The 18,227-nt window shown below is 44.7% G+C and overlaps 1 protein-coding gene across 2 annotated transcripts in view; it reads left to right on the top strand.

The window, feature by feature from the left end:
• Positions 1 to 18,227, top strand: part of htt (huntingtin) — a 144,627-nt gene that overhangs the window by 63,440 nt on the left and 62,960 nt on the right. For both annotated transcript variants that reach the window (XM_084591124.1, XM_084591125.1), the window contains exons 31-33: positions 5,845 to 6,068; positions 7,869 to 8,011; positions 17,081 to 17,315. In XM_084591124.1, coding sequence (XP_084447250.1) covers positions 5,845 to 6,068; positions 7,869 to 8,011; positions 17,081 to 17,315 — 602 coding nt within the window. The remainder of the gene's footprint in view (positions 1 to 5,844; positions 6,069 to 7,868; positions 8,012 to 17,080; positions 17,316 to 18,227) is intronic.

Below are 18,227 nucleotides of genomic sequence, written 5' to 3' on the forward strand. Positions count from 1 at the left end.
AGCAGTGGCGAGGAAAGGACAAGAGTAAGGCTGAGTAGCACTGCACCATCATAGGGGGGGCTGAGCTGCAAGTCTGAATTTGTGGCTTTCTCCTGTATGGCAGCACAAAACACCGCAGCTAAACAGGGGAGTCAAGAAGCCCCTGCTATTGTGCCACAATAGTCGAGAGGGAGTCCTGCAAACAGATGTCACTGAATTTTATGCAGGCTTGGTAACCGTCGGCAAATTTTTAAAACATTTTTCGTCCTATGACATGTTCAAGCAAGGGTAGCATGCATGTTCCCGGAGGCCTAGGGGTAGTACATCAGTCAGTGCAGTTGTATTGTTATTAGTACCTCCATACCACCAATTTTAGCACCCGACACATGAGTTAAATCTGATGTATAGTATAGTAGCACCTTGCATACTATTTATGTTCAGTTAACGCTTCACTAGTGTCACTGAGGCACCTGGATATAACGCAGTGGCAAGATGTGTGTTTTGAGTGCCTGAAAGTGTGGACAACAGGGAGTCAGTAGCCAGTTTGGCAACGGTCACACGCAATAACACGAACAAAACTGCAGGGCAGGGCTGCTGGCTTATTGGGAATTTATCGCAGTGGGGTGAAAGGAATCTGTAGAGAATTTGTCTAGGGCAGAAACATTGCACACAGAATTTGGCCTCGTCCGGAATTATGTAGTGCACGGCTGTCAGACTGTGAGATGGCTTTTTACATCTTGTTTTATTCTTTAACTGACCTGCTGCACTGCCGTTACATATACCGTAAAAACCCGCATATAATGCGAGTTCTTTTTTTCGATTTTATCATGTCAGATTTCCGCCTCGTATTATATGCGGATCCAAAAAATTAGTCTAAATTCACTGTTCAGGTCTTGTTATTAATCAGCGCTATCAGCATCACGCTTCCAGTGAGTGGAGGCGCTATCTAGCGATGGCGTCGGCCGATTGTTTCGATGGTTTCGTTTTCACCATGCTGACGGCACGATCATCGTGACCACGGTGCCCGCGACGCGCACGTGGCCAAAAGCAGGCTGAGCACACCTCACACGGGTGTCTCACAGGCCTCTCCAGCCATGCTGCCATGCCCTATATAGCCGAATCGCAGAAGCTTGACCTACTCCCAAGGAGCAAGTCGGTCGTGCTTTCGAGAAATGCGGGATACTGAAAAAGATTTTATACAGAAAGCTGTCTCTTGCAAGGGACTCCCAGCAGACGGTACAAGTACCGGACGACGATGATCGCGAAAACTCCCCATTTGAGAACACTTCCGGAGTGCACACGCTGCACGCCTGCGCGTGGTGCTAATCAGGCTAGACGCAAACAGGCGCGAGCGCGGCGTATGGTGACTGGCTTCTCGTGCGCTACCATCTCGTGTTCGAGCTGGAAGCAATGTACTGGTTTTAGAACAGCCGGACAACCATTTAGCGGGGGGAATGTGAGGTGCTCTTCCCATCTCGGTGCGTGAAATTCTCCGATCACGCATGTCGGCATGAGAAGGGAAACGATACAGCAACGGCACATGAAGATCCGTTAGGGGCTCTATTGTCGCCTGGTGCGGGATAGCGCTGTACGCGAAGACGCGGAACAGCCGCGAAATGTAGCGCAAATAAATACTTTTGCTTATCTTTTCTTGCTCGCATTATACGCGGGTGAAAAGGTTTTTTCCGTTTCTGATATTCCGAAATTACACCTTGTGTATTATATGTGGGTCCGTATTGTATGCAGGTTTTTACGGTATTTCCAAAAAGAATTTCCCCAGGCTTTCCCTACAAAGAAAAAAATCTTGTTGCTCTGAGGGTCATGAGGTCTTTAAACAGGCATACATTCACATAACTACTTGGTTATCATGCAATAGCACATACAGTTCATTTAGCCGAAAAGCCACCGCCGTAGACAACAGTTGGGAAAAATCCTGACTGCTCGATTGGTCGACAGAGTCATGACATCACAGCCACATTATCTAATCATCGCACATTCAAATAAAGTTAACAAATTGAGGGAAGTCCAAATGAAGTCAGAATTAGGTACGTTTCTGTAATTTGGGTATTTAATAGAAGTAATTCAGTAAAATAAAATTATATAATTGGGGCTCAAACATCCAGATAGGCAAGCAACACATAGGTCATGATGAGTGGTTGGGGCCAGCTGTGTTAGAAGAGCACCTAGTGAATGTGTTGTGGTGTGTATGGCATACTAACTTGTCTTTGGGATGTGTACTGATGTTATGGTAACAATTATTAATAATTAACAGTAATAAATAACACCAAAATAGTTTAAACAAGGAACATTTTCATAAATTGCAAAATGAAAAGGTGGTGTTAAAGGCTCAATCACATCTCTTAAGGCAAAGTTTGAGCGTCCTCCTAAATTTTTTTTTTTCTGATCTGAGCAAGAGATAGATTTTGGGAATATTTGTTAAGGTCAAAGTGGACAGTGAATAGGCCACAATAATATAGGTTAAGTATGGTTGTGTGAATAAGAAAATTTTGTATGCAGAGCAAATTAGATAAGAAACTAAGCACTAATTAAATTAAATATTTTTGTATTCTTTCAATCTACCAAGTTAAATTACAGAGAAATCTTCAGGGAACTACGGCCGGAAAAATACAAATATGTTAGAGGTGTATGCACAACAAAATTTTGAGTGTGAAGCAAATATATATATAAATAAAATTGCTTGCAAATAAAATCTTTGAATAATTTTGAAGATTAGTACAGATAATTTAAAATAAAAGGAAGCGTTTCTCCACAAAGCACAGCTATGGAAAGAAACAAATATCTTACAGAAGAAAAGTTTTGTTTTCACCCATCATCAGCACAATTTTTTATACCTTTAAGGCCTATCGGGAATTAAATAAGAGAGCAGGAGTTATGCAGGTATGCCTTGTTTACAATTATTTTTTAACATTTTTATCAGTGAAAAAAAAATGTTAATGCAAGTTTGACTTATCGCTCACATGGAAAGAGAGGTAGTTTACTGAATGCTGTCATGAAGCATGCAGTGTGGGTAACTTTTTACTAGGGGGGCGACATCAGCGGTCGATTAATGACAAGGTGAGGCACTGGAAAAGTGCAGCTAGATTGCTCGTGAAACAGACAAAACAGAAGCCCGAACAGCAACGTTAGCAGGACCATCCCTTCCATGCTTCCTTGCGATGCCTGAAAGCAAAAAAACCCATTGTGGACTGCCACCTAAAACTCTGCATTCACGACATGTCGCCCACTTAGCCCTCGCATATCAGTTTCACCTGACTGTGATAGGCCTCAGCCATGCAAACGCTGTTTTGAGGACATGAAAACGAAACCAAACCCCATATGTGTGCTTGCACACGGTGTGGCTGTGCAGGCTGGGCTTTGAGCTACTGTGTACGTTTTTTTTTCCCTTGTCGACTGTGGCCTAAAATGCATAGTTTTTATGTTTGTGAACCGTGAAAGGGGTCGCCACTGAACTGATGCAGCTGCGCACGCAGGCCGCAATCACCCTCTTATGCTGTCTGCTGCGATCAGGGCCACTTGTATACAGTGGTCTAAAACTACATTATCGGTGCCAATTGGGCTCATAGCCAGTCGTCAACTGCATCACGTGTAGACATACTGTCATGCCACGTGGTGCTGTATGGACACGTGGTAGCAGCTTTGATGACTCTCAGCGCATTACCTGGTGGTGGGCTTTTTCACATGCTGACAGTCGCTTCTTTGAGGAACGTGCGAGCTGAGTCATGTGACAAGTGCAAGACACTACCATTTGGAAATTATTTTGCCGCATTGTTTTGCTGTCAGTTTAAATGAACTAGAAATTTGAAATTTCTGAATGTTTAAGAGGTTTGCAAATGGCACTTTCACTATTCGAAGTATTTGTGAGTAGTTCGAATAGGGAGAATTCAGCGTGAATCGAATTGAGTAGCAAATACTGTTCGAAAAGTATTTGAAAACTATTCATAATTTAGAATATTCATACACCCTTTAAGATCGAAATACATGCGGCATTTTTTTCCACGATTTTCGCGCGTCGAAAACTGCCGTGCTGACGCGACGCCCAGCTCGAGATGCATGGAACGACGAAGCGGCGCGAGCGCTGCCGCGGATCCCTCGATGCGAAAGCAAATGCATCAGCGAGCGGAAATAACTGCAGAGCGAGGCACGTGAGAGAAGCGACGCTGTTCCTTGTGGTAAAATCGCGAAAGTGCTCATTCTAATGCTACTGTGCTAAATGTAGAAAGCACATAGGTGCGCAAGGATTTGGCTTACTCAAATGAACGAAGATACTTCGGAATGCCCGCTCAGATACTAGCGGCACGTTTTTTTTTTTGTTTTGTTTTTTTGTTTACAAATTTTATTCCAGGGAGCAAACAAACGCACAACAATCCGAGAGTAGGTCGTATACTCACAAAAAAGCGACATTCCGTGCTTGATTAAGCATTTAATCTTACGATAATCGCATTTCTGCGGCCAAACTGCCCCATGCCTCGTCAGTCATGTCGGCCATGTTGACAGCGGCCGCTCAAACCGGAAATGCCAGCTTTCCGCGCTCCTTTGGCTCGCGTCGACAGTAGTTTCCGGTTCGAGAGGACGCCGCGCCGCCCGCGTGTCAAATATCTGGCTGGGCCAGATCGGTGGTGGCGCGCATTTTTTCTGACGCGGGGCATCGAGTGCGCGCCGTCAGGCGTAAAACACCGGTTTGACGCGGCAAAAACACTCCATGTATTCCGGCCTTTAAGGTTAGGTGAATTGGTAGCACACTGCATTACTTGAATAGCGTTTTCTGAATCTTTGGCTAGTTTGAGGTAAAAATTTGGGATTGTGTGTATGCATGCTAAAGTGCACTTTCCAGAGTGCTTTTTTTGTGCTGTAATAATTTTCTTGACCATGAATATAAAAGCAATTTACAATCACAACGTTTGGTACGGCTGAATCAGTTGTGACAATTGACACCTTTACCTTAAACCTGTTGCATAAGGGTTTGCTGACATTATACGCAGTCCTGCATGTTACAAAATTTCAGTAGAATCCTGCCATTGTGCTGCTGCCTCCTGGCTGCTAAGTTGTTGTGGGTCAGTCTCACTATAGTTCCCATGCATTATAAATGTGAATTTTGCATCGTGATCGGGGAAGCATTCCGTCGTGTTACACCACGAATGCTGCCCTCTGCTGGCCCATGTGACGAATATTAGAGGCTCTTATCACTTTCGATGCAGCAATGACACGCAAACTATGAGCACTTGGCTGCCACCTTGTTAGGCAGCCTCCTGCATGGTGTATGAAGAGCCACTATTAGATGTAATCATCCATGATGTTTGCGACAACCACATGGTCTTGTAAGTTTGGAGAATTGTGTTGCGCTTGAAAGAGAAGAAAAATAGTGGCAGACAGCAATGCTTATTGTTTTTTCATACTAAGGTTGAAATAAGTATGCATCGCTGTGGCTTTGTGTTTCACTAAGTTATGCTACTACATTTCCTAGCTTAAATGTTGTTGTTTTTCTATGGTACCGTAGGAAATATAATGCCAAGGTTATACTGTATTTGTGTGTTTGTTATTGTGCAAGTGCTCAATAATACACATTAACAAAATTTTGCTTTCTGCCATTATGCGCGCACTTAATCGGACTGCATAAATGTCTTTTTTTCACTTCTCAAGGAGTCAAAGCAGTGGCTTCTCAGGGATACCATTTTGTACTTGCTGGTTTCATCTTCATGCCAAAGCATTTAGCAAGTGTTCTCTGCAGCTTATGTTTTTTGCACAAAATCAATTGAAGCATGCTGTTTTACGTTTTGTGGGTAGCAGTACTTAGGCTGAAATGTCTAACCATGTGGACCACTTCAAAAAAGTTCTCTCTTGGTGCAGGCAAGTGCAGAGCCACAAACTGGGTTTCGTGCGGAGCGCTGGATGTGTCTGGTGCTGATGAGTCTGCGTGTGCTACTGGCATACACGAAAGAGGAGGTAGTGCTGTCACGCCTGGCCGATCTCATGCTTCCATTGCGAGTGCCTCATGCTTTGGCACCTGAAGCCCTCTACGACCCATTGGACATTGACTCGCTGGGCGACAACATGGAGAAAGCAGTGGCTAGGTGAGCGCCTACAGGGCACGCATGTCTGGAACCGTAATTTCACATCAAGCAGCACAAGTGCATGAAACTATGGAGGTTGCTCTTGGAATAATGCGCCAAAGAGGGGCTAGACGCTACAGTCGCTTTCTAGCTATGCTCCACGACGGCTTTTTTGGCAATGTTAGGAGTGTCAGTAACTGTATTGCACTGCCAATAGTTTAGCTGTGGGATGACCGCCTGACACATTGCTCGCTTGCGCAGTTGCTTTGCCCCATCAATGGTATAGCTGGCTCCACCTATAGAAGCTTTGTGTAACTGCACATACCCAGAAAGTTTGTTTTATCCAAAAAATAGTTCTAAAAGGCAGCTGTTAGGTGCCTATATTTGGTTGCGCTCTCCTCAGACACCTAGCAGTAAACACTATCTCTGCTAAGCGCACTGGAAACTGTTGTACCTTCACCCTCCGTACTGCGATGTTTTCTGGTCACCTGCGCAGGTTGCTCACGCCTGGAGTTGCTCCTCCTGAAAGATTTCTATCTCCGTATGAAAAACTGACAGCTGTGTCTTCGAAAATAGGCAGACTGCTTAGTTTTGGTTTTGCTTTCATAAGCTTCGTGTGGTTTGCACAACACACAGTAACGGTGGCTATTGGCTGTACATCAGCCAGTTGGAGTCTCTCACAGAGTCCCTTGTTCTGCTCACTTTTTTCCAGTGAGTTCCACCTTGGGGTCTGCACTACCAAAACTGAATGTTATCGCTTCGCACATCATGTGCATTCATTCGCGGCATGAGTATTACCTGCAGCTGCGTCACAGTACATCGTGTAGTGGCATGGACATGATAAAAGCGTGACCAGCCAAGATATTCTAACTGGAGGACTATAGTGGTTACTGCTTAGCACGATCAGCTTTTGCGGGATATCACTGGGCATGTGGTGACCGTCTTGAGTTGCATGCTTCCTGGCAGCACACACACATGACGCGTCGGCACCAGTCGGTGCGCGCGCTCTGGCAGCCGCACCCGTTGTATCGAATCAAGCTAGTTCGTGCAGAAACTAATAACAGTAGCAGGTCGCACTATGTTATAACTCCCTATTATCGATATATAAATTAAACATGGGGAGGGGCGAATTTCGTGATTTGTAGAGCTAATTTTTTACAAAAAACTTTTTTTTTTTTTAAGTTTACAAATTTTTTGGACTGCTCAATGATTTGGACCATTTCCTGTGTCCCGCCAAGTTAAAAAAAAAAAAAAACGGTCGGTCGCGGTAATCATAGTTGTAAGCATTGGCCTTCGTAGTATTGACATATGACCAGCAGTAACTGCGCTTCAGAAAATGCTTTAGAAAGTGTTCGTCGGGCAGCTTTTAGTGGCATATCAATAGGCAGTGCAGGGGGTACCTAGTTCATTTTCTTCTTCACATGAGAATAAGCAGCTTCCTGAAAGTAGTTCTTTTTTACCCCACACTTTGTATGGCTGTGTATCAACTGGAAATTACTATCACTGCACTTATATCAGAAGAGTGTAATTTGGGACTCAGTGGATGTTTCTCACAATGCTTTTAATGCTGAAGCTTTTATGGTTAGCTATATCTATGACAAAAGAGCTTTGTACTTTTTAAGGACATCAAACGAGTGCTAGTATAGTTACAAAGGAGGTGGGCTGCTTATAAACATTATAGTTTGCTTTAAACAGGTCATGCCATATTGTTTAGAGTCTGACAAAGCTGTCTGTGTTGGAAGAACTGAGCAGTGCAAGCCGCTGTGTCAAAAGAAACTGAAACTGATAGTTCTTTAATAAACTAAAACTTCTTTTTTTTAGGTACCTGATTCAAGTTGTCAACGTATATGGCAAGCATCTTTGCAAAATCCTGCTGCAATCTCCACCTGCAGGCACAGACGCAGTCTTCCCATTTCAGCAGATGTCTAGTCTGCTCCTTTACCTCACACACATGTTCCAGTCAGGTGAGAATCCTCTTGAAAGTCATGATGAGGGGGAACTGAGCTGCTGTAAGTTCTTCTAGTGTTTTTCGTGCACTTAAGGGAGTACAGTAATCCCTCGTTATAACGATCAGCGGGACAGCGGAAAAATTCGTTATAAGAGGTAATTCGATATAAGCGACCACTCGGCAAAAGCTAGAGCAGTCGGGATTTAATTACACCAGAACTGCAAGCAAATCAAAATACAATATTAAACCACAAAGGCACAAGGCTAACGAAGCACTATGAATAACACGCAATCACATGGCCTGCAGCACGGATTCAAATGCATGCGCCGCCGGTGCCAGAGTGAAAGCGGCGGGCGAAACAGAAGGCAGAAGCTTCAAAATGTAATGTCTTCAGGCCATCTCGCTGTCCTCATCAGAGCACGCTGGTGATGACGGTTGCAATGGCAGGCTTCACGTTTGCAGATGGAAGAAAGGCGATCGGAGTTCCAAGAAGCATGAAGCGCGGGAGGGCTTTGGGAGGGCAGGAGGAGGGAGGAGCAGCAACGTCACTCAAAACCGGCAACGCGGAAGCGAGGGCTAGCGTTCAAACGGCTCGCAGACAGTGGAGAGCGAATGAGGAGGGGAGAGAGAGGATACAGGGAGGGGGGCGGGTGAAGAGGAAAGAGAGGCGGGAGAGTAGAGGCGCATGCGCAGATGCCTATCTCGGGGAGGGAAGGCGAAGCCGCTTCGGGAGGTGGCGGCAGCACAGCCGTATAGGTCGAGGGCATGGGGGGAATGGGGGGGTGTCTGCGGGATGCTGGGTAGCGCCGCAAATGTCGTTGCCTCGCCGCTGGGGACGCTAGAATTCTTCGTGTTTTCGGAATGCTATCTGTCGATTTTCGCCGTCAGGAAAGCAACAAAGCTAAGGACGGATACTTTCTTTTGTGCTAGCGCCAGAAATGCTCTTTAGAGCGGTAAAACTTTGCTCACGGAACGCACCCCATGGTAGGCTATGGCAAAAGTCTGCCCACGGTCTTTTGACCACTTCAGCATTCAAGAGGCCGGGGTTTTCTGGCGTTGAAAGCATCAGAAAAACATCATTTTTGTGTAGATTCTATCACGGGGGACACCAGCGATACGATTCCGACCGGATGACAATTCGCAGCGACAAGCCGCGTGACAACATCGCACGGTGGGCTGAGGGCCGCCAAGGCATTGCCGCTCGTTGCTGTCGCTCAAGTTCTGGGTTTTTAGAAAACTTTGCGTATCGCCCAAAAGCAGCTCGCGAGGCAGCTCAACTTCTGTTGTGGACTCTCTCTCTTTTTTTTTTTTTTCGTTGTTTTCGTTGTCCGGTTTTAGTGAAGGACCTGCAGATGCTCACTTCGTCTGATCCGTGCATATGAGTGCATCGAGACAATTCAGTAAAAGCTTGGTAGGGTAGTAAAGGAAAAAAAAAAAAAAAAAAAAAGCTAGTGTGGCTTGATATTGTTAATTATCGGAAGGAGCAAGAGAAAGTCACTGCTTGCAATACAAGTCTACATCGCAGTGTAGTAGCTCACCGCTGCGCTGTGACCCTTTTTTTTTTTTTTTTTTTTTTTTTTTTTTTTTTTTATGTAATATGTTGCAAACAATTTCATCAGTGTTTTATAGTACGTCATGCTGTTTAGTGTTAGAAACGGGATATAGTGCAGCTGTACTCCCCCTGACTGAATGATATGGCGGCGGTACCAGAACAATGCTGAAAACGCGCCCCTCTGTCGCCGAGTCTCGTTGCTCCATGCGGTGTGCGCCAGCGGCTACGACAGGCGTTGGCGTCGTCATTGCATGACCCATCTCCAGGGATTGTTGCCTCATGCGGTTGCGCCTGTATGCGCAAAAGCGTCCCTGCCGCTCGGCGATGCCTCCGCTTGCCACTTCGCTGTAAGCGGGTCAAGCTTTTCGTGCACTTTGAGTAACACGGCTTAAAATGAATGCGTTTGAGTCGCGACCGGAAGATATTTTGAATAAAGCGATTTCGTTATAACGAGGAATTACTGTAGTTCTCGATTACAATACTTGAGTGAAACAAATGTGCTGGAGGCTGATCTCATTGTTAACAATGCAAACTGAAGTCCCGTGACAGCATGTTGCTTTGTTTTAATTCTCTTCCTTTTAACAGTCAAGCAGCGAGAAATGTAGTGAAGAAACATTTCATGAACTGCATCAGATCTATGTTTTGACGTGTGCTTTCATAATGTCAATCTACTGCATGTATTCTTTTTCTCATAAAAATATACTAGGTGTTGGCACTTTTTAAACACCATTGTCATCTGATTATTCTGAGTGTGAATTGGGAAACAGGTAATACATGGCATACTTCTGGTTTCATTTTGAATCACTTACAACTCGCGACAAAATGTGCACTAAAGGCAGCCTGCAGTGCCCACTTGATGCAACACTCACTGTCATTCAAAGTGGCTAGTCACATGGAAAAAAAAGCAGCTCAACTGAGATGGGGCAATGGCAGAGAAGTAGACAGACAGTGGCATTAAGTCGAGACTGATGATCTTCAGCATGTGGAGTAGAGTGGAGAGCTGGGCCAGTTGGTACATATTGGTAAGGATTAAAACCAGCGGAAAGACGCAGACAAAGAGAGAAGCACACAATACAACACTTGCGTTGTGTTGTGTGCTTCTCTCTTTGTCTGCGTCTTTCCGCTGGTTTTAATCTTCAGCATGTGGGTTATGACACGATCAGCGTAGGAAATTTCTTCACAGGACAGAAAAGAAAGATGACAGGTGCACAAAAGGAAGATGACACAAGCACTGAGGATCATTTCGTTTTTCTTTTCTGCTTAATGCCACCATGGAAACTTAATGCCACCATGGAAACATTCTCATCACCAAAAGGCTTTTTTGGGAAGGGGAAAAAGGAGGGGGAGAGTTATTGTCTTTTACACTAAGAGGATTTTAGTATTGCGTTTTGCCCATGTGTGAAACTTCTCCTAAGTTCCTAACTTGTGACCACCAGTGCTGTCACTAAAGGGACAGTACAGACAAACCCACTTATAACAATACTGCCCACTGATGTGAAAATGAAAACCCCTCATGACCACATGTACAAGTATGCTTGCCGAGTCCGCTTGCATGCTGCCGCGGGGCGGAGAAGGAGAAAAGACTAAGGCCTTTGAAAGTCTCGTTCAGTGGAGCAGTCCCTTATGTTTCTGAGCATGTGCCTTGCAACAAAGTATACTGTGGGGCCAGTTGGCCCTCTTATCGGAATTGCACTGGGGCATCAGTGCCGATTCATTACTGCATATAACCAGGTGTGCCATATGTAACTCCGTCAGTCACTGAGGTGCACATATCTTGCGAGCACAGTTTTATTTTTTCTTTCTGCCATCGCTATTCTCTCGGTCCTGCAAGCTCATCACATTATCCATGAAGGATTGCCTCTGAAAAACTGGCTTCATTCGGAATAGCAGCGACGCAAAGGTTTGCGAAACTCCTATTTATGTAGTGATGACAGCAGTGTGATAGAAATTAAAAAATTTTTGCCATTGGTGATGCAGTCGCGAAAAATGAAGATTTCATCGACGAGGCGATCATCTCAGCTGTCACCACAACAAACAGGAACCTATGCAAATTGGGCCTTGCAAATGACAGCGTCCTACGGGGACTTAATTTTTTCTAAAGGCCCCCCCCCCTCGGGCATTCATAGTTGTTGGGCACCCTCCTGAGAGGTGGGAACGAAATGTGCCACGAACCAGTCAAAGCTGGTAGATGCGATTTTTTTCTGCATTGTAAACTACTTTCCTGTTATAAAATGCTATGAAGTTTGTCATTTTCTTTTTTTGGGGAATATAGGGGGGGGGGGGGGGGGTGCATAACTCGGTTATAACAATTATGGGTTCTATCTAGGACATGTACGTTCATATTGAGCGCGAACACCGCCTCTGGAGCGAACAACGCTAGCATCGACCTAGGGGAGCAAGTGGGATCAGCTGATTCCTCTTACTGCTGCTGAAGCAGACAATTGAATTTGTGCATTTTAAAAGCTAATAGTCTCATTTATTTCTGTAGTTTTGGTTGATAACAAGTGCCAGCGTCGCACTTATTGATCTTACCTCGTAGCTGAGGTTGCTGAAGTTTATTTAACGGGACAGGGTAGGCCCCATTCCTCCCATGCATTTTAGCCTATGTTTGTGACCCTTTCTCTCACGAACTGCGGGGTTTAGAGCATTCATCTTAGTATCATTGTAATCAGCAATCTGAGATAGTAACATTGAACCAGGATTATTGTTTTCTGAACGTTGGGTTTTTGTTTTGCTTTTTTTTTTACTAGGGCTACCAAATTTTAAAGCCAAAACCTACACTAAATTGCCTTTAAATCGAAATTCCCTCCATAAAGGCTGTTAATTCCGGTTCAGTAGACTCTCTGTAGTGTTTACTCAATAGCTGCAAATTTTTATTCTCCCAGCTCCAGTAGTTTCCGAAAAAGGAAGGTCAAATGCAGCAGAATTTTGTTTTGAGATAATTCACTTTGAATTTTAAGAAACAGCTTTATTACAATGTAGTGCTCTAGAAATACATGCTGCCAAATTTTTTTAATAGCCACCAGCCTGTTAATCACCTCCATTACCAATACTTATTTTTGTACTAGATGCCTAGCCCTGCGGACCTCCTTAGTGACCTGTCGTGTAGCCCCATGCATGAAGTATAGTCGCCGTCAGTCAGCTTCGCATAACCAGTGGACTGTGAACCGCCCTGCAGAAATTCGGAATGATCTGAAATGTCAGCTCGAGACAGGTTGCTCGATGTTTTCTGTTTGGTTGTCTTGAACCGGTGCACTGAGAACCAATTAACGCATTGCTAGCAGAATGTGCAAGCAGCTCCTTGTTGTGCAGCGTCTTCTTCTTCTTCTTCGTCATCATCATCATCATCAGCCTGACTATACCCACTGCAGGGCGAAGGCCTCTCCCATATTTCTCCACTTAACCCGGTTCTGCGTCTTCAGCGTCTTCATCCAGATCCAAATTCTCACCACATGCTTGACACGAACAGCTGTCGGCGACGGCACACAAGAGAAGGTTAATGTCAATTGGGCCATTGTCATGGTCACAAAAATTTGCCTGTATGGTCTCCATGCGTCCCGCAGAGCGTGAAAGCTTCAATGCAGACGTGCACTGTGACAGCGATGTTCGCCGCTGGGTTGTGTTGCGGAGATTTGCTGTAATTGCTGATCAACGTATGCCGTTTCTCGTGGATGCGTTGTCTTCTAAACCACTTGTCTTCGTCATTGGATAAGCGCTAAATATCCAGCTTCAAAATGAAAAAAATGTTGGTTGCCTGCGAAAACACGCCGAAGCACTAGAAAAAGACCATGAGTCGCAAGTAATCCAGCTGCGTCTCAATATTTGTTTGGCTAAATAAAATACACTAGCTATCTTTTCACTGTGTTCAGATGAGTGACAACCATCCCGCCAAACAAGAACAAAATAGGCGCTGAAAAAATGTTTTTCTTTAGATTAGGAGAGGCACAGATCTCAAGCAGGTCAGGTTTCAAAGGCGGATGTGGCTGGTTACTGCCTAGGTTTCGAAAAATGTCAATTTCGGAGTAAATATTTCACGTGCGCATAAATTAATGGCTGGACTATGTAAAGGATAGAAGAGGGGTTTCAAATTACACAAAAATCAAAAATTGATTTTTTTTTGTTCATTTTGTTTTTTGAAATTTTGCCTACCCTGTTCCCTTAAAATTAAGCTGTTGCCAAGCTCCGTTATTGCTCTGTACCCGGACGTATGCAATGGAACCCAACGTAAGCTCTTGTTTCTTCAGCGATTACGGCTCCCAGACACCATGTGAAGCAAGGCAGCCAATGTATTATATTCAAACAGACAACAAATTTATTAACAGCTGAATGAAAATAATACACGTCTAAACTCCCTCTTTCTACCCGAAAAATAAGCGGAATCTTCCCTGTTCAAGATTTGAATGGTCAAAGAAGGAAGTGATCATTCTCATCTGTGCAGCAGACATTTCAGCAAGCAATATTTTGTCCATGCATGAGTTGGCGTTGAACAGTTCGGTGAGTAGCAACAGAAGGAACGGCACATGTGTTTTAATTTGCGCTTATCACTTGTGACGCTAACGAAGGCCTATTGCCGACAGGCTGGAAAAGGTGCTGGCTTCTTTATGGAGCAGTATGCTCCCAGAGCAAGGAAGGATTATGCAAAAGCCAGAAGGTCTCATTCTTCTGAATGCAGGCGTTGACATGGAAGTTTCACTGAAGTAAACTTGAAAATTTTGTCTCCGCAGGCAGCAGTATGCATGATGAGTTATCTCAGCATCTGCGTTGCTGTAGTAATTTCAAATTATGGGGTACGTGAATTACATGTTGTGATGCGTGAGGTATGCGCCAACAAAGCTACTTTGCGCTGGGAAAACAAATATCCGCCCAAGCCAAGAGTGACAGTGATGATATTTAGTGCGCAAGAATTCACAGCTTGGAATGCACTTCTTTACGCTTGCTGTAGAAATTAATCCATGTGTTCCCCACTGTCCAACTCGTCTGCTGTACTACGTTTAAAGGAGCAAGTGAACAGTGTCACTTCCGCCGGCGCTATTCCAAGACACTCTGCATTTGTCAGGCACCTGACAGCTCTACTGCTCTTGCAGAAGAATCTTATTGCCTGGATTCAATGACCGCTTATCTTCAACTGGTTGTGTGGCAGCTTCAGTTTTTTCCCATAACGGGAACAGCAATGCTGCAGCCGGTGCGTGTCGTCATCGCAGTAGTTAAAACTTGCAAACTTTGACAACCTGCTCATTCGGTGAAGTGCTTTCTTGCCGAATGAGTGGGTCTAATACCTCTAATTTAGCTTATACAAGCCCAGACCGAGGTGTACACCAAAAGAAAAATATATGAACATCATTCTAACACACAACTAAACTGCCTAGGAAAGCATCGTACAGCAGTAGTTCAATGTGGGTTATCCCACTTACTGCATCACGTGGCCCAGCCAAAAAGTGGCGCCACGGCATGTCCTTGCGCCCAGTACCCTTTTGAAATCTTTTTTTTTTTTTTTTCACTAGTTGCACGGTGCAAACTATAAAACGCGGTGATTATTGGTGAAAGGGATTCTCAAAATACACAAGATCATAAAGCAAAAAGGCAAAATTTTTTTGACCTCGGAGAAAACGCTATTTAGAGTTTATTGCTTTAGATATACGAGCATATTTAGACTGTCATCAGCCATGCCATTGTGCTCGTTTGTGTTGACAGCATGAAATTTTGAGAATGCTTTCTCAACATTAGTACTTGCCACAGGAAAACCTAAAATGTCTAAAGACACTTAAGCTAATACTGGCCAGTCATGTGCATATAGTTTCCAAAACAAAGGAGGCTCGACAACAGTGGTCATTGTGTACTGGCAAAAATTACAAGGGTTAAACGCTGCTGAACCAAATATTGAGCGAAAGCATTAGCTGAGGGTGACCGAGCGTTCTTCTTCTTCTCTTTTTCCTCTTCCTCAGCCCACATATAAAGCCCCGCTTTAACCAACCGATATGAACGTGCCTTAGTGGCCTATAGGGGTAACGTGAATGCCAGGGTCCTAGCAGGCTGATTCTGACATAACCGTCCCATGTGAAACGAGAGACCCAAGTTGGCAGCTCCTGCCTGCTTGGGGTCGTCTACGGGGGTCGTCTAAAGGGCAAAGGTCAAAAGTGGTTACCGCCGGGACCACGCTGATGGCTTGAAAGTGCGAGTAGTATTGCTTTCGCAATAAATCTGACTCAAGTTCCTTCATATTGCACTCTCCCACGCTACGAGTCTGTAGATCTCATATCGACTGAAATCATCCGGTAGCTCTCCCAGCACGTCTCCTACTACAAGTAATTCCATGAAGAATGGAGGAGTGTCATCTGGGAATGCGTTCTTTCGGTTCGAAAACAAGCCTTGGGGTGAAGCTACTTTACAGTTTTCTATAGATGGTCTATTGCTGCAGTAACGAAGATGTTAGCGGGTGCGTTTCAGTGGCCGGCCCATCAGAGCCTCAAGCATTTCTTCCCATACTTCATTTTTGAGTCCCTGCTCGTTTCTCTGTAGTCTGAAGGGAAGGATATGGGAAGTTTTTCGTCAATAATGGCTCTTAGGCTAGGATGGACATACCAAAAACCGGTGTTTTTAGGTTTTAACTGATTCCTTAATTTTTAACGCGATGGCGTTAGAGGCACCGTTCACTGAAAATCCGGCGTCGGCAGCTTTCTGTCGGCGGTGGCATTGTGAGAAAAAAATCACGAGCACGATGCTGGCAGCTGACATGGCCGAGCACTAACTGGACTTCGGGCTTCCTGACATTACGTTTGGCAGGAGTTGCCAACTTGGGCCTCTCCTTTGATATGGGAGGGTCAGAATCAGCCTGCCAGGAACTTTGCATTCAAGTTACCCCTGACCACGCAGGCACGTTTATATGGCTTAATTAGAGCGGCGCTTTATATGTAAGCTGGTAGCCTACACTATCGCATCATACCCTTAAAGGCTAAGCTTAAGAGCTACCCCCATAATTTTTTCTATTGGTGTTTTTTTGTCAAAACAGGAAAGTACACGGCCTAGTTGTAGCAGTGATATGTCCTTGGCTCTTCAGTTAGTTCTAAGTGGGTTTGCCTGTATTTTCAAATAAAAACAGATTTATGCTTACTTCTTATACACTGTTATTTTCACAGTAGCAGCTTCTGACACCTTTGAAATGGCCCTTTTAAAACTCCGATATGTTCCAAGCATGGAATTGATAACCTTACCTGACATTTGCCCTAAGGGTCACTCTGGCAGGGTGACCGCAGCAGTGTAATTTAAGGCTTATCCCTCCAGTGTCCAAGAGCTGCTTCAAACTCCATGTCATCTGCATACACATCACATACCTACCTATAAGCAAAGAGAGTGTATATATATACCATTTATGAATCAGTTTGAGCTGGCACCTCAGAAGTCTGAGCAGAGCTACTCATGGCTGCTTCATTTTTACTGCTACAGCAAAAATCATATGGTATAATGCATCCTTAATGCTTAATGGCTGAAGTACCCATTTGTGCAACTTTCAAAAGGTAATTCCTTGCTCCATTGCAGGGAGTTTCTGCCGCGTGGCCACAGCTGCAATGCAGGCTGTGCATGCGGAGTCCAGCATAGGCACTGAAGTGTGCGGCATTGAAGAGATCAACCAGCATTTCCTGTCTCTGGCCTACTCATACCCAACCCTGAGTGTGCAGTGGTGCAACATCCTTGCCCTCCTCAATTATGGCGAGCAGGGCTTTTGGTCAAGGGTCCTGTGGCCAAGCATAGGCAGCAGCATCGGCACAGCAGGGTAAGTGTGTTGCTTAGCAAGAGAATGATTGCTTCTGTGATGCAGTGCTTACATAGAGAAGGCCTTGCCAAACTGAGGAGCATGTCAGCAATAAGTGCGACTTCCTTACCTCATGTTGCTTAGGTATCAGCTTATACTCTCAATGTCACGCGCAGTGCTGCTACTCTTGCTGTACAAGGCCACACTCAGTTATAAAATAGCACAGTGGTTCTGGGGCTGCTGTTATTGGCTAAATAAAGACGTGTCTTTGTAAGCACCTCACATGTGTAACAGAATTGTCTAGTTCATGCTGCAGTTTTTAATGGTCACTACAGAAAAACACTATAAACTCCATGCAGGAGTAACTCCACCACAATGCACGAGCCCCTTGCAGATTAAAGGAAAGACTGTACGGGAGACGCGCGCCCTCCCACTCGCACAGACGCTGGCAAAGCTACCTGGACAAATGCTGTAATTTCCTTCATTGTATTAGTGGCATTCAGTGGTCAGATATGAACGGCTGAATTGCGTCCTGCACTAACGCATACTTGACTCACCACGCACAAGGTTACGGGTACAGGAACGACGTCCCCAGACAGGTCGCATGAAGGAAATTTTCACCCTAGATGTTGGATCGTTCTCATCCCAGTGGGCAGTGAGCTGGCTTTCAGCCAGAAAAAAAAAAAAAAAAAGCTACTTGATCACCAGTATATTAGATGCATGCATGCATCATGAACTGCAAATGCATCTAAGGATGTGCACTGATGCAGTTGGTTACTACATACTTATAACCCTTAACGTGGTTGGGTATATATTGGCCAAATTTGTCACAGTATCTACAATAGCACACATAGGCACCAATACAACATAAAGCAACTAACGGGCACCTTGAAATTTTCACTGTGTTATTTTCTTATTTGTCCTGCTTGCTTA

Source organism: Amblyomma maculatum, chromosome 1 (genome assembly GCF_055883805.1).
Source record: "Amblyomma maculatum isolate TAMU_Amacu chromosome 1, ASM5588380v1, whole genome shotgun sequence".
Taxonomy (NCBI): domain Eukaryota; kingdom Metazoa; phylum Arthropoda; class Arachnida; order Ixodida; family Ixodidae; genus Amblyomma; species Amblyomma maculatum.